The sequence below is a fragment of the Balaenoptera acutorostrata genome, chromosome 3 (assembly GCF_949987535.1).
Source record: "Balaenoptera acutorostrata chromosome 3, mBalAcu1.1, whole genome shotgun sequence".
Classification (NCBI taxonomy): Eukaryota; Metazoa; Chordata; class Mammalia; order Artiodactyla; family Balaenopteridae; genus Balaenoptera; species Balaenoptera acutorostrata.
The window spans coordinates 171,679,330-171,701,159 of NC_080066.1; the positions used below are offsets into that span (position 1 = coordinate 171,679,330).

Consider the following 21,830-nt stretch of genomic DNA (forward strand, 5'->3'; position numbering starts at 1 on the left):
AGGAGAGGTAGCACAACCCAGACATCTCTGGACAGGTTATCTGTGAATCTACTGCAACCACCTCCCTGACAGCTCTTCATCAACAAGTACCAAAGCAGAGGACCCTACGGCCTGGTTGACCATATAATTTGCACAACATATTCCCTACTAATTCCCCTGGACTTCCTCCATCTCCTGTTAAGAACCATGATTTCCTCATCATTCTTCCAGAAAGCCCCGTCACTGTCAGCTTCCCATCCTTGTTGATAAAACTGTTAACAACTGTGAAGGGCCTGAGAATTCAGCCTCCTTGCAAGCTACCACAGTAGCTTGCCACAGTTTCACGGATGCTGGCAGAAGATCCAGGTCTATTGGTTCAGAGACAAAGGACTTCATTACTCATGGCACAGAGAACAGCACGAGCATCACACATTTGCATCAGCTTCCTGTACCCCCAGATTCTACGGGGTGGTGTGGATGGGCTCAGATAGATGCCTGTGCACACAGAGGGCTGCATCACAGAAGAGGGACCTTGAGCTTAAGGAGCCCAGCATGCCTGCCTTTTGTTCTGGAAGGAGACACTAACTCCATCTTCCAAGGATGTTCACTATACAAATATCCTTGAAAAGAGACTGTGGAACAAAAAGCAGTCAGTGCCTTACTCATAAGATGTGTAGAAACAAGAGAGATCCATAGAGTTCCCATAGTCAACCATTATCTGTTACACTTCAATTAAAATTATTATTTAAAACGTTTTTAGTGGTATGATTTTTTTTTTTTTGGTATGATTGTTTTAAATTCTATCTTGAACCCAGAAGTGACAATCATATTTACAGAGCCTCGTGGAGAAATGTGTGACGATGTGCAGGAAAGGGTCCCCCAAAAGATACTTGTTTATTACAGTTGACAAATATGTGCTTTACAGGTTCAGGACTTCAGAGGCTTTGAGGGAATCTTTCTGACTCCGTTTTTTTTTTTTTTTTTTTTCTCTACTAAGCAAGAACAATAATTTTCCTCTGTAATATTAGCTTAGAATTTAATTAATAATTCTAAAAGACATAAAGATCTGCTGTGAGATAGAACTATAAAAATACTGAAAGTTCTAGCCACGGTCTGCATGGCCAGCAAGCTTCCTTGATATGATGTAAGCTCATCTTTACAGTGAAGCCCCTACTTTACATTATCCTACAATTTGCACCTTTTCTTCCCAAATCTGCCAGTTTTCTCATGTTACTGATGTACTGACCTCTTCTTTATATTACCCTGTAATTTATGCCTTTTCTTTAAGTCCATCACATTCCCTGCATTACTAACAGACTGACCTCCCCTTTATATTATCCTGCAATTTACACCTTTTCCTTCTGACTCCATCAGATTTCCTAATGTCACTACTAATGTACTGACAGCTCACAATTTGTACAGCATTTCTTGCAATTTGTACTCATTTTTCAGAAAAGCTGGAGGAAAGCTGCCTTGTTACTGTGTGTCTAGGGCTGAAGACCAGAGACTGCTGAGCATGCGTTCTTCACTACAGACCTGTGGACAGGGCTCCTGACTTAGGAAGGCGATGTTAGGAAGTGATGAAAGATGATGAGCTGGGTCCTCAGTTGTTGACTAAGTATCAGTAGATGATGAAAAGGAAGATGTACATTTTATTTTATATTTTTAAATTTATTTATTTTATTTATTTATTTTTGGCTGTGTTGGGTCTTCGTTGCTGCGCACGGGCTTTCTCTAGTTGCAGCGAGCGGGGGCTACTCTTCGTTGTGGTGTGAGGGCTTCTCATTGCGGTGGCTTCTCTTGTTGCAGAACACGGGCTCTAGGCACGTGGGCTTCAGCAGTTGTGGCGCGCAGGCTCAGTAGTTGTGGCACACGGGCTTAGTTGCTCCGCGGCATGTGGGATCTTCCCAGACCGGGGCTCAAACCCGTGTCCCCTGTATTGGCAGGTGGATTCTTAACCACTGCGCCACCAGGGAAGCCCAGGAAGATATACATTTTATCATCTGTCCTTTACGAAAGTTTCAGGGGCTCCATAGGATGAGAAAAGTCTTTCACAACTAACTTAACTTACATTTAACACATTCTTTTTCATTGAGTTCAAACGAAAGAGAGGCTTTTTCACATGTTAACAAGTTGCCCTCAGTTTGTATTCTTGCTATTTGCCATATTTCCTCCTGGTCACTCTGAAGTAAGACTTCCTGCAGAATCTGCTACCTACGTGGAGTCTGAAATGAATTAGAGTCGGTAAAACAAAGGGAGGTAGGGTTAAGAAAAAGAAAATTCCAGATACAGGACACCGCATGTGCAAAGGCACAGAGGTGCAGGTCCAAAACCTTTAGGGAACTTCGGCTATTTCAGAGTGGCTGGAGCACAGACTGAGTAGGAGGTGCCTGGAGCAGATAATGAGGACATGCCATTTGAAGGAATCTAGACCATCTATATAATCGGGAGCCACTGAAGAGTTTTAAGCGGGGAGAGTAATGTGCTCATATTTGAAATCAGAATAATCTCTCGGATGGTGGAATGGAGGCCATGTTAGAATGGAGATGACACTGGAGGTAGGGAAACAGATCAGGAGAGTACACAACTAGCTAGTAAGGAGATGACACGGGCATGTGTTATGGGCTGAATTGCATCCCCGTAAAATTCTTATGCTGATGTCCTAGCTCCTAGTACTTCAGAATGTGATTCTATTTGGAGACAGGGTCTTAAGAGACAGCCACTGGTCTCAGAAGAAACCAACCCTGCTGACACCTTGATCTCAGACTTCTAGCCCCAGAATTGTGGGACAATAAATTTCTGTTGCTTAAGCCATCCCATCTGTGGCATTTGTTATGCCAGACCATGACAGCCTGGATCAAGGATGGTGAGGAGGAAAAAACCTGAGACAGACTTGGGTGGTAGAATACACAAAATCTGGTGACCAGTTGGTATAAGTGGTCAAGAAAGAAGCTGATTTAGAGGATCCTGGTATGGGTAACTGGGTAGATGGCCATATCATGGACCAAGAAGAGTAATACAAGAAAAGAGAAAGATCAGCAGTTCTGAGATAAAAGACAACATCAAGCATTAGAACATGTGCAGTTCAGTAGGATGTGAAGACATGGGTCTGGAATTCAGAAAACAGGACTGAGATCAAGGCAGGGAACTGGAAGTCCTCCACGTGGAAGTGGAGGCTGTGAATGAAGTCTCCCAGAGGAAGTATACTGGTGTAAAGGAGAATACTGGAAGGAGGATGCATCCAGTGAAGGAGATAGAAAGGGATGCATAGGTAGGACCAGACCCAGGAATGGGGATTGTCACAGACATCAGTGGAAAAGGGTGTTCAAAGAGGGAGTGGTCATCAGGGTTGAATGTTGAAAAGAGGTCAGAGACTTAAGATTATCCATTGAATCTGACAATTAGGAGCTTATTGGTGAACTCAGCAAAATTATGCAGTAGAGCTGTCAGAGGTGAGAGCTGTGCTGCACTGAATGGACAAGTAAAGAGATTGGGGGTAAACGAAAATGGCAAGCACAGATCACTCTTGCAAGAAGCTTGGCTAAGTTGGAGCTGGAGGTGATGCAGGGTTCAGGGTGGGTTTTATCATCATCATCAGTAGCGGTGGTGCTGGTAGTGGTGGAGGAGGAGGGGCAGGGGGGAATAGTACTACTAAGCAGGTGGTCACATCCTAAGGTCAGAGGGTGCTGGGCCTGCCTCTTTGACATGTTATTTCTTCAAGATGAAATCAAACATCATCTTTACAATGAGTTGTTCTAACTCCCACTTGGGGTGGCTGATTTGGATTAGAGTAATTTGCTGTTCAAAGTATGGTCATGGGTGCGGGCAGCCCATTGGTGGAGAATCCCTCATAGACTTCTCTGCAAGGTGAGGTAGATTATATTCATTTGATATCATGAAGGGGTAAGTTGGGTCAGGGGAAAAATAAGAGGGGGACAGGAAATCAAGAAGGAGGTGAAGAGGAACTCTATCCCCTGGCAACACCTGTCATGGCCGAAGCTAGGTGAATTCGAGTCCCTCGCTATGCGTTTACTCTCCCACCAGACTGCAAGTTCCCTGCCTGCAGCCATAAGTTACCTAGAGCACCCACACAGTGCCAGGCACCTAGAAGGAGCCCAATCAATTCGCAATGAGAGCTCTACCATGGCCCTACCATGTAGAGATCATGGCCCTACCATGTAGAGACCATGGCCCTACCATGTAGAGATCATGGCCCTGGAGCTAGGTCTTCATGCCCCGATGCCCAGTCCTGCTTACAAGGCAAGAAATGAGCCCAGTGAGCATCCACACGTGATGTCTACATCCTCTCACAAGACTAGGACAGGTCAGGGAGGGATGTGTAACTGAGACGGTTAGAGACCACCTCTCCGGGTAGATCCCAAATTCTTTCTGAGTGAAATCAAGGTTACATCTAGGGAAATAGGGGAATAGAGGCCAAGAAGAGGGTTTTAAAAGGCAGAATAAAGCAAACTGGATGGGGATAACATTTAACATAGGAAATCTGAAAACAATTCAGAACCAGTTGGCTATGAAATGTTTGTTCAGGGTTTAAGGTGCACCTTATCTTATTTCATTTATCATCAGGACACCTTTCCCCACAATTTAGAATCTCTAAAATTGTGGTTGCATCTTACAATAAATGGTATCTTAGCACTGTCATAGTTTAATGGGCAGAATTTTTTTTCACTAGTGGTACATGATATGAGGGTGCCCTAGAATCAATGGTGTCTTAAACTTCATGATATGGTATTTTACTCTGTGAAAGGGTATGGCGGTTGTTTTGATCTGCTGCGTTAATTGAAAGTACTCAGCTTTAGCAATGGGTAAACTCTAAGTACTATCTCAAAAAAAGAGTATCTCAAAAGGCACCCCTTCACATATTAAGTCACTGAGTAACTATTTTGAGAGCCCAACTGAGCACTTTAGTTGATCACTCCCAAAACAGTGAGCAGGAAGAACTCTAATTCACAGAAAGCTCTGTTATGCTATATCGTGAGTAACAACATTCAGGACCCAAAACTCAGGAATAAAAAGAGCCTGATTATTACCATTTTCTGTTCAATTGGTTCTACATTTGTAATTAAGTCTGCGCCTTCTCTCCAACACTGTGGAATGTTGATCACTTACTACACGGGTCAGAGGAAAAAGACTTGAGACTCTATTTCAAAAGATAGGAGGAAAATTCTAGCTTGCAGTTGGGACAGACTCTGAAGACTATTTTGAGACAGTAGTCTTTCACCAGATGAACCCTGTGGTAACTGTGGTATTATTTGGGGTTTGTAATGCTTTCAGTGTTTACAAGGTCAAATCTAAATTCATATACTGGAAATGTGTTCTATTTTCACTGCTGAATACGGGCTGCATCAATTTATTTGCTTATTTTTAAATGCGTCTTCTGGCCTTTAGAAGCTATTATTTACATAAAGGTAGTTTTGAACTTTACAAACATGTTGGATGCTACCTACTGTCTACATATTTTAAATAAGGTTAGATATGTACAAAGCAACAACCTATATCCAAAATAAGAAAATGAAAGATGGAAATCATTGCCAAATGCCTTCCTAAATCATATTTTAAAATAATCATTTTCACAGATTTGTTTTTATCATACTGAATTAAAATATACTTTCTTAAAATATTAAACCATATGAATATCTAAATCTATTTTCAATGTTTTATACAAAGAGTATGGAGAACATTTTTTAGAGCAATCAACAGGTCTACTTTGGGCAGTTATTTCATTTAATGATTATTACCACCCAGTGTCTGTTTTTTAATATTGACCTAAGAGACAATCTAAAAATGTGAATATTTATCTTAACCTTCTTTAAGATCTAAATTCACTTTTCATCTTGGCTTTTCTCATTTTCACCTTGTACCTGATTACTTTACAAGGCATATGTCTCTTTCTTCCTTTAATTGCTTTTTGTACCTCCTTTTTCATTTTTTACAGAATTGCTTGTTGTTAAGCAATGTGCATAACATTAGGATATACATTCATTATTCTAGAACGCTGTCTACTTGGTATTATTTTCCTCTATTCCTTTACCTCATTTGAATTGACCTAAACTGTACTGATTTCTTTTGACATTTCTTTCTGTCAAAACATGTTCCCCCATCTTCCTGTCCTTTGATCACTACTCAATAGCTATTGTATTCAATATTTAGCCTCATGCTTTTCGGTTCTCCATTGTTTTTGTTAAGCTCTGGTGGACAGGCTCATAGCATATGACTATTTTTCTTCTTAGTCTACTCTGCCTTACTTCTTTCTTTTGTATTTAAAGACATTAGAAAGACATTTCTTATGAAATTTAGGTCACTTCCTATTATTTTCCTTTTATCACTTTTGCTCTTCCAGATGTTGGTTTTTTCAGGACCATAGCACCTGTTCTGCGCTCTTCCTCGTCTTACTGTAGTGATTATAATACTGACTGTGCTATAATCCTATGAAACCACTTCACCTACCCAACTTAAATTTGTTCTATTTTTCAATGAGCTACAATGCATTTAATTTATTTAGCTATGGGAAGCTGCCCAAAACAAAAAGTTCCCCCAGAAAACCAAGGAACAAAACAAAAAACTAAGCACGTCAATTACTTACATATACCATAATTTTCTTTTCCACATATGTCTGAATAAATATTTTTGAAGAACACAAAGAGCACACTTTACCTTTACCAAACCAAGCTAACTTGTAGCCTAACTTGTACTGCTGGGCTCATATAGATTCTTGTTCCTATTATTATTCTTGAAAACAATGATTTCTAAGTAGAGTGTGGACGGGTTTATGACACAGGATTACCTGATATTCAGCTTGACTTACTCTGGTCATAACCTTATAAGGTCTTGCTTTTCTAATTGTAAAAAGAAAAAAGTGATGATTCTTCACCTATTAGAACACAGGGATGTAACAGAGTTACAGAATAAGTTTAAGCAAGATTCATTATGGATAAACTCTCTGGAACAAAGTTGTTCTATCAGAAATGTCAGAGATGTGTATGGGTACACATGTTAATATTAGTATATCCTCTTCACATCTGGCCTATTAATACTTTTCAAGTTCTATTTAATCTAAACTTTGCAAGTATACCCTTCTTAATATTTATTTGTATGACTCCTTTCTCTTGAATACTGGACTGCACAGTCAGATGAAAGGGCTCAAATTAATTGATCTCATAGTCAAAGGTTCTTACCATATTTCAAATCGATCCTAAACTGAGAATTTGCTTCCATTTTTTTTTTTTTCTTTTGAAGGTGGTTTATAATAAGTTGAAAAATAAGAGTGGAAACTAAATAATAAACCGGAAAAAAATGTTAATCACTTAAAACAAATGATAAAAACATGCCAGCTATGTCTGTCTATAAACTCTATGGCTTATTGAGAGGCAGCTCATGTAGTTGTTAAGAGTATAGGCTTTGGAGTCAATCGGCTTGGTTCTCTTGACTATTTCATTAAAATGAAAGCTAATAAAACTTATGGAGCAGTAGAACATAGTGGCTAAGAAGGTAAGCTTGAAAATTTATAAGGAAATGCACTGAGTTAAGGACAGTCAAGATAATTTTGAAGAAATTACAAAGCTCTAGGACTTACACTAGTAGATATCAAGACTTATTATAAAGCCATACAATTAAGAGAGTGTGGTATTGGCACAAGGATAGACAAATAGATCAAGGCAAATTAACAGAGATGGGAACATATGTATATGTATAACTGATTCACTTTGTTATAAAGCAGAAACTAACACGCCATTGTAAAGCAATTATACTCCAATAAAGATGTTAAAAAAAACCCAGAGAGTTGATATTACAGTCTCCCAAGTCTGAAGTCAGTCTAGAGGCAGAATTCCTTCCTTCTCAGGGAATCTCAGTCTGGTTTTTTTTTTTTAATGGCCTGTAACTGATTAGATGAGGCCCACCCACATTAGGAAGAGTCCTCTGCTTTACTCAAAGTCTACTGATTTAAATGTTAATCACATCTTAAAAACATCTTCACAGCAACATCTAGACTGGTGTCTGATGAAAAACTGGATACCACAGCCTAGCCAGGGTCACACATAAAACTAACCATCACACTTGCATAGGCAAAGAATAAGATAAGACCAAAAAAAGCATGAATCATAAAAAATTGATAAATTGGACTGCATCAAAATAAAGAACTTCTGTCTTTAAAAGCAAATGTTAAGAAAATGAAAATGAAAGTCACAGACTGGGACCTGTATCTGGAATATACAGAAATCTCTTACAACTCAGTAGTTTAAAAAAAATAAAATAAAATATAAGCAAAAGATTTCAACATACCCTTCATTACAAAGGTGTGGATGGCGAACAGAACAGGAAACAATTGTTTAAGTCATTAGTCATTTGGGAAGTACAGATTAAAATCACAATGAGATACCACTATACACCTATTAGAAATGGGTAAAAACAAAAACAAAACAAAAAATTAATAATATCCAGTGCTAGTAACAATGGACAGCAAATGGCAGTCTCATATTCTGCTAGCGGGAATGTAAAACAGTACAGTCGATTCAGAAACAGTTTCCCAGTTTCTTTATAAAATTAAAACATACACCTACCATGTGGCTCAGAAATCACACTTATTAACTCAAAAGAAATGAGGATAAATATCCAAACAAAAACCTTAACACAAATGTTTATATAGCAGTGTCATGCATAATCACTCCAACTGGAAACAACCCAGTGTCCATTAACTGGTGAACAGATAAACTGGTACATCTGTACAACAGAATGTGACTCAGCATTTAAAAGGAATTAACCCCTGATATGTGCAACGGCATGGATGAATTTCGTATGCATTATGTAAAGGGAAAGAAGCCTGAGACAAAAAATTACAAACTGTATGATTCCATCTACATGGCATTCTGGAAAAGGCAATAACATAGGGGCAAATCATCATCATCATCATCATCATCGTCAGTAGTGCCAGAGACTGGGCGTATAGGGAGGGAACTGAAAGGGATAGAAATATTTTATATGTCGATTATGGTGCTGGTTACACAACTGTATACATGTGTCAAAACCCATATGACTATGATACAACTATTAATGGACAATTCTACAGTCTGTAAACTATACCTTACTAAACCTGACTTTACAATATTGGCAGTGAAAGCCAAAAAGATGAAAAAAACATCACATTAGGATGAAACTTAGTGGGGGAAGAAAAACTGAAATACGAATTCAAAAAGAAAGGATGTAAAATTTCAAATTGGTAAAGAACTTTTTCACATAATTTTAAATGCTTGTTCACACATTTTTGAAAGAAAAATAACGACTGTCAAATCACTGTGGTATGTAAGTTCCACCTGATACACTTAAGAGTGACATAACAGCTTTATTTTTAAATGTCAGTTTATAATACACTGGAAATTTTATGCTTTGCAACCATTAAACTGACTTTGAAAAGTTTTAGCTATCATTCTAAAAATGCACAAGGAAATGCATAGTTTTTAAGAATCCTTTTAGAGAAATACAAAGACTCCTGCTCTAGAAGATAGCTTCCCCCAAACTGCCACAGATGGTTTGCAGGTGAGGCAAGATACTGAGCTCCAAAGTCTCTTGGGCAGGCAGGCTGTTTGCCTTGAGCTAAAACTAACTTGTCTGTTTACCTAATGTGCTTTTATAAATACTCTCATTGTCTCTGAATGCAATAAGGTGAAAGAGATTGTAAGACACTGTCCTAGAGAAATTCTTGTACATGAGTACAGATGGAAAGATACAAGAAAACCTACTGCACAGTTAACTGAAATACTGAATAACTGAACAACTTAAACGTCCATCCACAAGCAAATGGATAAATAAAATGCAGAATTACCTTTCAGTGAGATTTTACGTAGCAGTGACAATGAATGAGCTACAAGAGCTCTATGTATCATTATGATGAACCTCAAAAACTGAATGTTGAGTGAAAAAAATCAAGGTCATGATTACATACAGTACGACACCATGTACAAAACATTTGAAAACATGCAAAACAAGATAACGGATTGTTTGTGAATAAATATCTATGCAGTCATACTAAAACATGCACAAGATTGATAAATACCAAAATATAGATCATATGGTTCTCTCCAGAGAGAAAGGGTAAGAAATCAGGGAAGGATGCATAGGGGTTTTCAACTCTTTGTGTAATATTTTATTTCTTAAAAAATCTGAAATAAATATGGCAAATGTTAAGACTGAAGAAAGCTAAGTAGCTGAAATGCAAGTGTTACATTATATTACTATCTATGCTGTTCTGTGTTTAAAATATTTCCAATGGACACACAAAAAAATGAAGTATGTATTTGGTATCCTAAAATTTGGCAGGAGTTCTGGTTTATTGTAGATGTCGTGATTTATAACAGATACAAAATCTTCAGAGTCTGAAGAATCAGAAAACTTGATCAAGCCTAGAGATTAAATATACACGTTATTAACTTTTTAGTTAGCTAATTACTGGAAACTAAACCCAAGGCCAGTCTGGACATCCTCCTCAAGTTCTAAGAAACTTAAAGAAAATCGGATGCACTTGAATTGGTAAAGATCGAATATTATATCTAACATAAATAACTTACTTTTCTGTAGTCTTTAATAAATGAATTCATTGATTCATCCGACAAGAACTGAATGACCATGTGCTCTGCGCTAACTTGAATATCCAGAGGAATCAAGACAGAACAGACGCATCGCTGCTCTCACGGAACTTTATAGTCAAGTGTAAGAAACAGACAGTAAGCAAACAAAGAAAAAAGATCGTCTCAGAGATTGGTTAAGTGCCATAAATGATATAAAACTGGGTAGTAGAGATTTATTGTTAGGGGGAAGGAGGGATAAGGTGAAGCCACTTTGGATACAATAGGCCTCTCTGATGATGCAACGTTTAAACAGGGAACCATAGTGCAAAGACCCAGAATAGAAGGTAGCAAATGTCTTGAACAACCAGATGCGTGGGACCGCATAAGCATAACAAAATAGACGTAAGCTTTACCAAGCCTATAGAAATACAAGGACATTTATCCTCAGGTAGTAGTTTAAAAGTTTTACAATTTTTTTAAAACAGTTAAAACTAGAAATACCTTGTTTCCTATCCAGGAGCACTTTAAGTATCACACCTCAGTCATCTAGCTTGACTTCTTATCTGGTATTTCAGTAAAAATAGTACTTTGGTATTATACTGAAATAAAATAACACTGAGAATAAAATAACAAGGAATCCTCAAGGTGCTTTCTGAATGACACCAGTAAAAATCAACCTTTTTCTAACATACGTACCAACCATTTAGAAAAGACAACAGACTGTAAATATATTCTTGGTAACAGATGTTATGGAATAAAGCAAGCAAGCTAATGCAGGGATCAAAAAAGCAGGTGACTATGAACAGTAAAATAATATTACAGTAAGACATTAAACATCTGTATCATATTTCAGCACATGTGTTAATACTCAAACTTTTCTTGAAGCTATAATGTATTTTCTTGGGAATGGATATAGTGAACAGTGGATCTCTTCACTTCAATCAGAAAAAAATAATCTAAAGTAGACTTACAGAGAGGCAAGCTTTATCAGCTATATTAGTTATCAGCTATATCCCAGATGGCCATCTAGGGGTATTTAAAGACTATTACCTACGTCATTGTCTAATATACTGAGGTAGACAATGTGGTTAACACAATGAGAATTACAAGGAAGGAAATAAAACAGAAAATGCTGTCCTGTCTTTGTTCATAAACCATGATGCAGTGATACTTTCCCTGTTTGCAGTTCTAATTGCTACATCTCAGAAGATGCCAAAAGGAGGTATAGAAAGAATAGTGGAACTAAAATTAGTGGTCAAGAACCAGACAAGCCTTCTGTAGGAAGATGGAAAAACAAAAACAAAAAGAATTCAGATCCTCTAATCCAGAAACACAAAGGCTGAGGAAAGCCTACGAGATCAGGAAAGGTTTGCATATGATAATTAGAATGATTTTCCAAATCTGAAAATTAAGAGCCATGAAACAACAGTGAAGATTAAAAGAGGTCTATGGAGACAATTTCTTTGAATCATAGCTGTATGGAAATGTATAAAACATCTTATCCATGAGGTGGAACAAAATGAAAATAATTTTTAAAAATCAATAAAATGTTTGATAAATCATGGATTCTGAAGCCTGCGTTTGGATCCTGACTTTCTACTTATTAGCTGTGCAACACTGGACAAGTTTCTTAACCTCTCTGTGTCTCAGTTCCTCATCTAAGAAATGGTCGTTGTGAGGATGAAATGAATAAAGAACAGTGTTTGACACATAGTAAATGCTTTAAAAACTTTAGTCATGACTCCATGTGCAGAAAAGAGTTAACATAGCTGTCCTGACGGCCATACTGCTTACAAGGATGGCCCTTGGCTGGCCTCCCACCAACATTAAGTCATAAGAGTGGATCACTGTGCTGAAAACTCTTCGTGCAACAATATGGTTTATGCTGAACCTCTGCTTTCCTTCTGGGAGTCTGGAATTTTGGTACATGCCAGGCAGAGAATGCCTACGTGATCATCCCACAATAAAAATTCTGGGTGCTGAGTCTCTAATGAGCTTCCTTGGGTGGCAACATTTCACACATGATGTCACAACTTGTTGGAGGAATTAAGCACATCCTGTGTGACTTCACTGAGAGCAGACCCTCGGAAGCTTGCACCTGGTTTCCCCTAGACTGAGCCCCGTGTGCCTTTCCCTTTGCTAATTTTGCTTCATATCCTTTCACTGTAACAAATCGTAGCTGAAAGTACAGTTACATGCTGAGTCCTTCCAGCGAATCATCAAAGCTGGTGGTGGTCCTGGGGCCCCATCAACACACTCAGGCATAGATTATTATTAGCAATTATTTTACACTAGGTGTAAGTACAGTAAAAAATGAATTTTAATAAATCTGGAAGTTCAAGAAAAGAGACTTTTATATATAACACCTTGATGAAAATAGAAAACATTGTATTGTTTCTTTTCGTAAATAATGGATGAAAAAAACAAGTTGAGATTCAATGGCATGTTCATTCAATTATACCGCTATTTCCTGATAATATGCTTTCATGTCACGTGAAAATAAATATTTAGCTGTTACACCTTTCTAAATGACATTCAAGACAAGAACAATAAGTGGTCAGAAATACTTGGGTACATCCTTCAAATAGCAATAGAAGATACAGCATAACTAAAATGCCAGAATCACTAAACTGTAGGAATGCATCACTAATTTTATATATTTTCATCATCTCTTACAAGTAAATGGTTAGTCTTCCCCAAAACTTAATAAATCCAATGCTCTGCCCAATAAATCTAATGTTCTGTCTAAAAAATCGATATCTGGAAAAGAGAATTTAGACAGAAAAGCCTGAGAGAAAAAGTATTTAATAATTCATGTGAGTTTCTATTTTTGGATAGTCAGACCAATTCCCCCACTGAAAAAAACAAAAATGGTAAATAAGATACTAAAACAAAACTACCTTAAAGGCACTGAGTTAAAAAGATAGTGGGGACAGGCCATATTCTTGAGGCAGCTTGAATCCAAGGAGGTTAGTGGAAACTCAGCATCCCAAGGCCACTTTTGCCTTGGGGTGTAGGTCCATATCTGAACTTGAGCTTTGGTTTTGTGGCTTCATGGGAGAAGAGGCCAGGAGTCAAGATCCAGGGCTTGCCCAACATGGATCATCTCATAGGATAACTTTCCCACGTTAAGCTGATACCCAAAGGGTAAGATGGAAGTTGCCTTGAGCAAAGAAGTAAACGAAAAATAAAAGAAAAAATGATAAGCTATCTCTGAAAGGTTATGGCTATTGATTGCCCTCATGTAGACTGGTACCCTGAATCTGAGCAAACCTTGAGTGGGTACAAAAATTTCAACCTGTGAACTTGTTTTAACACGGTCTTTTACTGATAGTATACACACACACACACACACAAATATCTTAAGTAAAATATTAGCAAACTGAATCCAACTGTGTATAAAAAAAAATAGCATGACCAAATTGTGTTTACATTTATATACACACACACACATACACACACATATATATAAGCCATTCAGCACATTAACAGATTAAAGTAAAAAACCAATATCATCTCCTCGATAGAGAAAAAGTATGTAATAAAATTTAATGCCCATTCTTGACAGAAACTCCTGTGCTAGACTAGGGAGGAACTTCTTTAATCTGACACAGGATATAATTATAAAACATCTATAGCTATGATCAAAGTAAGTGATAAAATGTTGAAGTCTTTCTCCCCGAGTCTGGGAACAAGATATTATCAACACTGGAAGTACTAGCCAGTGTAGTTAAGTCCAGAAAAAGAAATTAAAGGCATAGGATTGGAAAGGAAGAAAGAAGATGTTACTATTTTCTACTGGTATCATAATCTTCTTAGAAACACCTTTAAAAATCTACAGATAAATTTAACAAGGTTACTAGATATAAGATTGATATACAAAAATAAATTACATTTCTATTTAATTGTTTCTGTAAGTAATTAAAAAACAATTTTCAAAAGCTACCATTTTAATACCAACAAAACTATAAAATACCATATTCTAAACTCCAAAATTGCTAAGAGACTAAATCTTAATTGTTTTCACCACAAAAAAGAAATGCTCATTATGTTACCTGAGAGAGGTGTTAGCTAACACTAAGGCAGTGATCATATGGCAATATATAAATGTATCAAATCAACACATTGTACAACTTGTATACAACATTATATGTCAATTATATCTTAATAAAAAACTATAAAATATGTAGGAATAAATCCAACACAGAAAGAGAAAAACCTATTTGCAATATAGAGTAGTGATTAAAAGCACAAACTCTATACCCAGGCACCTTGGTTTAGAAACCTGCCTCTGCCATTTACTAGTTGTAGGATCTTGGGCAAGTCAATTAACCTCTAGGTGCCTCAGTTTCCTGTGTGAAATATCCCATATTACTAGGACTACCTCATAAGGTTGTTAGGAAGACTGAATACAAAGTAACAGAATGAGGCCTGGCACACAAGAAACCGTTAAGGGTGCTTTAGAAAGTGACAACCATAATCATTATGATGATGATACTGGTAGTGTGATGGTGTAGAAAATTATAAAAATTTTCTGAAAGGCTTTAAAGAATACTTAATTCAATGGAAAATATACCATAATCATGGATAGGTAGGCAATATCATTAAGATGTCAATTGTCCAGAAAATCTGCAGACTCAATGCAATGTTAATTAAAATGTGAACAGAGTTTTTGTCTCTCAATAAGCCAGTTCTGGAATTTAAAACAAAAGACTCAATATAACCAATACACTGCTGCAGAAGAGAAGTAAAGAGGGAGAGTAGCCCTACAGATATTAAGATTTTATGAGGACAATGTGGTATTCGTGCAGGGATAGGGTAAGTGACCAAAGAAACAGAATAGAAAATTCATAAACAAAGGCAGAATGGCAGAGCTGTAGAGAAAAGAGGGCAGTCAATAAAAAGAGCTGAAAATATTGGTTATCCATATGGAAAAAAAGTGAAATTAGGTTCCCACACACTCTATGCCATACTAAAAAATCAACTCCAGAAGAATTAAGGACTTAATTTACAAGAGCAAAACTTTAAAAATTATGAAGAAAATACGAGTATTTCTCTGACCTTGAGATAAGAAGGGGTTTCTTAAATAAGACACAATCACTCTACTACAAAAAAATTTATAAATTCAAACAAATTAAATTTGATTTATATTTCAAAAAAGACACCTGCAGAAAGTGAAAAGATGAGCAACAAACTGGGAGAAGACATTTGTTACCTGACAAAATATTTGCCCCAAGAACATGTATAAAGAACAGGTTCAAATCAACAGAAAATGCAGCAGAAGAAAAATGGGTAAAAATGACAGACATATTTACAATATACAGATAGACAATATACAGATATATAACAAACATGAAGAGATATGATAGATGAATCATTATTAATCAGGGAATACAAATCAGGCCCGTGATGAGTTATTATGCCCACTCCACTAGAAAAGATTAAGAAGTCTGACAATACCAAGTCTTGAAGAAGATACAGGTCAACAGACTCTCTCACATACTGATGATTGGAGTGTAAATTAATACAAATGATTTGGAAATATCATTTGGTATTATAATATTTTGGCACTAAGTAAATATGCCACTTTGGAATAATTTACCATAGCACTTAGCTTATTTATACAACCTGCTGGAAAGACTAGCATGTAAACACTAGTTAAATAAGGAAGGAAAACAGTGTACATTACTTCCATAAAACTAATTTAAGGAAGTATGATAAACAGTCCTTTTGACGCTAAGTAACTAAAAAGATGCCAGCAACAAAAAAGCCAAATGCACTGAAACCTATCAGTCAAGGAAATCTAGCTGTAAAAATACACACCAACTTTATATAAAAATAGACAGTAAAGCCATGATTCTATAACATATATACTACAGACTGAATGTTTGTATTCTCCCAAAATTCTTATGTTGAAACCTAACCTGCAAGGTGATGGTATTAGGAGGTGGGGACTTCGGGAGGTGATTAGGTCATGAGGGTGGAGCCCTCATGATTGGGATTAGTGTCCTTATAAATGGGACCCCAGAGAGCTCCCTTGCCTCTTCCACCATGTCAGGACACAATGAGAAGACGGCTGTCTGTGAACTAGGAAGCAGGCCCTCACCAGACATGAATCTGCCAGCACCTAGATCTTGGACTGCCCAGCCTCCTGAACTATGAGAAATAAACTTCCGTTGTTTAAGCCACCCAGTCTATGGTTTTCTATTACAGCAGCCCAAATGGACTAAGACACCACTGCAATGGAGAGCACACTACGCTGTGGCTGAGAGACCTTGTTCTTAACCTTGATTTTACGCCCATCTCGGTGTGCAACCTTGGGTGGATTATTTAAACTCACATGTGTAAAATAAGAGACTGTACCAAGTGCTCTTTAAGAATCTTTTTATTGGTGTCTATAACCCTATAAGAAACTATTCTTATCAAGAATTAGCAAAATCGTGATGTAATTTCCTTATATAAGTAGCATGATATTTAATCCAGACTCAAGTGCCTTTGGATAATAACAATGTCCACAAGCTCTGAGGAGAGAATGAAGCATTAATAGAGCATTACTATAGGATTAGTTAAAAGAAAAAGTTGTTTTCCACACATAGAGTTTCCAAGTGGTGGATGAATTTGCTTTTTGGTAGATCAGAGGTGTTTTATGGTACAGCCTATTAACTACACTGAGGGGAAAAAAAATCATAATTTAAGTATTAAGATTTAAACATGAAGCATTAAATTCTATAATGTCAAAGAATCTGAAGAGTAACATAAATCTTGCAGAAACAGTGTTCAAACAGCCTAATATAAAATAGCAAAGATCAGCAGTTGTTCAAAGACAATGTAAATACTTCAACAGGCAGAAAACACAAGACCCTATTAGTATGCTCAAGTGATACGACCCACATTCTCTATATAATTTTAGACTTTGGACATGTCAAAGTCTATTAAAAGAGAAAGTCCTTTGATATCCCAGATAAATGTCTAAAGATACCCTAATAAAAAAATGAAAATACAAGCCACAAACAGGTAAAGATTTTTTATGACTCATAAATGAAAAAGGATTAGTACTGAGAATATACAAAGAACCCCTATAGATTAACATAAAAGAGACAACTCAATATTAATACATGGGCCAATAATATAAATAGGCAATTGACAGAACAGGAAACCCAAATGGCTAGCAGACATGATGCTGAACTTTACTAGTAATCAGGGAGATTAAAATGATAATAAAGTGCTATTTCACACTCATCAGCTTGGGAAAAACTACAGAGTTTGATAACAAGTGTTGATGAGGATATGGATAGAAAGGAATTCTGATGCACTGATAAGAGAGAACGTGAAAGACCACTTAGGGAGCAAGTCGGGTTACAGATTAGCATGGCTCTGACCCTGCCATTCCACTCCTAGGTACATGTGTTCTACAGGATAGCTCCCACATGTGGACAAGGAGACACTGTAGCACATCTGTGATAATAACAAATGAGTCTATCAACAGGAGAATGGATATATAAATTATGGGACACTTATATAATAGAAAAAAATGTTCCGGGGAAAACTTGCTTCTCCCTGTCTATTTCCATGCAGAGGGACCTCTTTTGGAGTAACATTCCCAGCCTCTCTCCACCTCCTCACTCATTCCTCCTAGAGAAACAATTGGTGTCCCCTTCTTCTTTTCTCTGTAAGAGGCACCTGACTGTGTGGGGCATACACAGTGCTCTGCTCCCCAGTGCTATGTGGACAGAGCTCCGGTGGGGAGTCCCAGGCTAACTGCACAGCCTGTGATTAGAAGGGTAAACCTTCTATTTAATCCTGGCTGCATACTAGCAAGCCTGTCCCTCCAACAGAGCTATCTCACAAATAAAGCTGATATTTTTATCTACCACTCTCTAACGCTTGCATCTATTTCTCAGTTTATTCTAGATGGCAAGAGAGGGTGCTAGTTATTGTACCTCCTCAGGCTTCAACAGAATACTATACAGCAGGGAAAATAATTGAAAGATGCCAGTATCAAGGGGGCTAAGTCTTTAAAATATAATAAGAGAAAAGGCAATGTGCATTTATGTAAGCTTGAAAGATAAAACAATACTATGTATTATTTAAAATATATAAATCCATATCATAAAATATAAAGACATACATGAATGATTTTAAAAATTCAGGATAGTGGTTATCTCTGGGGCAGAGGAAGGGAAATGCAACCAGGCAGGGTGACCCAGTGGACTTCTCAATCATGTTTGGAATGGAATGTTTTGTTTCTCAATCTGGGAGGAACATACATATTTTTTTCAGCCTCAACTATTTCAAATACACACACACACACACACACACACACACACGCACGCACACACTTACATACCACATGTACAGCTACAAGAGAATAAGCAGCAGAGCAGGAGAAGCTACGAGAACTGCCTGAAGTGGCCTGCCCTGTTAGTCAAGCCTGGCCAGCTCTTTTCCAGACCCCCTGGAACCAAGCCAGTGGGAAGAGGGATTGTCCATGGCAGGAGATGGATACTAAATGTAGTGCTGGCTTCTACAGTGTTATTCTAAACAGGAGGAAAATCTATTAAACCACAGAATCAGCGAGAGTTAGAAAGGATAAAGCAAAACAAGAATCCAAGGAGTGGAATTACTAGCAGCAAACCATTGAAAGGCTTCTAGAACTTACTTTTGCTAGAATGAAACCTAAACTATTGCCTTTAAAAAAATCTTTTTATTAATTATCTCTAAAGGAAGATTCAATAACTGCTGTTAGTAATGCATCTCAATGTCTTATAAATCACTAGAAAGTTTAATTCAGTGGAAATTTTCAGTCAGTATATTATGACTACATATGGTCTGAAGATGCACAGAAAGGAGATAATCTGTATTATTTCCTGATTCCCTAGGCTAAATCAGACACTCTGAATCATCGCCATAATAATAGAACAGAGTCTGCAAATCTGTGTTGCTTCATTTAAAAGAATATATATATTTTAAACTTCCATATATATTTTCTTAAATTGTTAATTTTTAACAACTTATTTCCTCCAGAAGAAAGGTATTTAAATGATAAATTCTTTTTAGCCTGATGCACACGCAGGCCTCAAAATCATTTTTTCTTGTCTTGTGTCTCCAATGAAGAGGAACAAATGAAGACTATGTTAACATTACAAATCACTGACATTTAGACTAGATATTCGGTCCTTAATACACGTTATGATTTGCAACCTAGGGATAAATAAGATGTTAGAAAAGGTAGCTGACCACCGACTGAAATAACAGATACAATGCAGGAAAGTTGCTTTCCAATGAAAGCCTATCACATTTTCTGCTGCATCAGTCTATAACTGCCCAGTAGACTCATCAGTTTCTTGTGCCCAGCATGGATTCAGAAAATATCTATTGAACAGAATTTAACTGATAATTAGAAAGAAACATGGGAAGATGGTGAGGATCCAGGAAAGGATACTACAGCCCACAAGCATGACTTTGTATACTGGGAATGCTCAGAAAACCTACACATCTTGAGGACTCAAACATCTTTCTTTAACCCTTCATCTCCCTGCTTACAAGGTATAGAAACATAAATATGTATTTATACAATATGCTGAGATATGGCATGATACAACACAGCACAGAGAATAAAATAATACCGTATCATATGGGGCAGCATCCCTGAATAATCCATCATCTTGCCCCCCTCCACCTTTCAAATTTCACTGCAGATCTTGCCTCTTGCTCACTGCAATCCAGCCACTCTGGTTTTCTTTCAGTTTCTCAATCCTGCCAGGCTTATCCCCACATCAGAGCCTTTTTAACTGCTTTCCCTCTTTCTGGGCAGCTCTTCTCCCAAACGGCAATCAGCTTTTCACCATCTAGGTCTTATTCCAAGGTGACCCTCCCAAAACGCCTTCCCTTACCTCTCCATCAAAACCACCCCCTTGGGCTTCCCTGGTGGCGCAGTGGTTGAGAATCTGCCTGCGAATGCAGGGGACACGGGTTCGAGCCCTGGTCTGGGAAGATCCCACATGCCGCGGAGCGGCTGGGCCCGTGAGCCACAATTACTGAGCCTGCGCGTCTGGAGCCTGTGCTCCGCAACAAGAGAGGCCGCGATGGTGAGAGGCCCGCGCACCGCGATGAAGAGTAGTTCCCACTTGCCGCAACTAGAGAAAGCCCTCGCACAGAAACGAAGACTCAACACAGTCATAAATAAATAAATAAATAAATAAATAAATAAATAAAAGACCGTGAATTTCTTAAAAAAAAAAACAAAAAAAAAACAAAAAAAAAACCACCCCCTTGTCAGTCATTCTTTCATTTCTTCTGTTTTACTTTCCCTATAGCACACTATCCCTACCTGAAGTTAACTTGTTTGCTTACGCGGTTATTGCCTGCCTTCTTACTACTAACTGTGAACTCCTTGAGAGCAGGGACCTTGTTTGCTTTGTTCATGGCTCTGGCCCTGGGACCCAGAAAGGGACCAGGCACACAGTAGGTCCTCAGTAACCATTTAATGAATTAACAAAAATATGCCTGCTCAATTTAAAATCCCTCAATTTCAAGGCTTTTTCAAAGAATGTAACAAATGCATTCCCTATTTTACCAAATTCAAAATCCTGAATATTGGGTTTACTTAAAAATGGGGGAGGGTAGAAAAAAATGGAATAGGATGAATATTAGAGAGCCAATCCCACTGCAAAGTGAATGCTATTATTTTACATATTTTTAATCACACTGATCCGATCCATTAAAAACCAAAAATAAATCCTTCCACTATTTTTACAGTAAGCACTAATTTAATTATATTCTGTTACTACAGCTATTACATTTTCTATCCAAATTGCATTGTACTTTTCTAGCAATGATATGAGCTATCTCAATATGTCGCAGGTATTCTTGTAGTCTGAGAAACAGTAAGAGGTGAAACACAATATGAACATATTACTGTATAAAATGCTTATAAAATGTCATTCCTTCTCTCAGCCAGAAAAAGGAGATACAACACATTAGGTCAATCATTAGGAGAGTAAAAGCCCACGAACAATGAATGCATCTGTGTTATGCATGAATCTGGCTCTCTTACAGGTCTACTAGAATCTGAATAACTGTGTTTTACTGAATACACATTTAAAGGAGAAAGTCATCCCTTAAAAAAAAAATTCAAGAATCATTCAAACATAATTTTACTGGCACAGTTTCGGAATCTATCTTGAGGTATTCCAAGTGAAATTTAGAACTCCTCATTTTTCAAGCTGACCTGTTACAACTAATAGGTTTTAAAATGATGAACAGCCACAGAAC

General features: G+C 37.4%; 1 protein-coding gene across 27 annotated transcripts in view; it reads right to left on the reverse strand.

The window, feature by feature from the left end:
- The window catches only part of LOC130707527 (EF-hand calcium-binding domain-containing protein 11-like), a 215,081-nt gene that overhangs the window by 142,766 nt on the left and 50,485 nt on the right, over positions 1–21,830 (reverse strand). For 2 of the 27 annotated variants that reach the window (XM_057542556.1, XM_057542545.1), the window contains one exon: positions 13,580–13,719. The exons of 20 other annotated variants lie outside the window; for them this stretch is intronic. In XM_057542556.1, the coding sequence (XP_057398539.1) occupies positions 13,609–13,719 (111 nt within the window). In that variant the 3' untranslated portion in view covers positions 13,580–13,608. Of the gene's footprint in view, positions 1–2,060; positions 2,205–8,317; positions 8,385–10,129; positions 10,152–13,579; positions 13,720–16,995; positions 17,078–21,830 lie in introns of those variants that run through there. 5 more of the 27 variants (XM_057542541.1, XM_057542562.1, XM_057542547.1 and 2 more) reach the window with 5 other exon arrangements.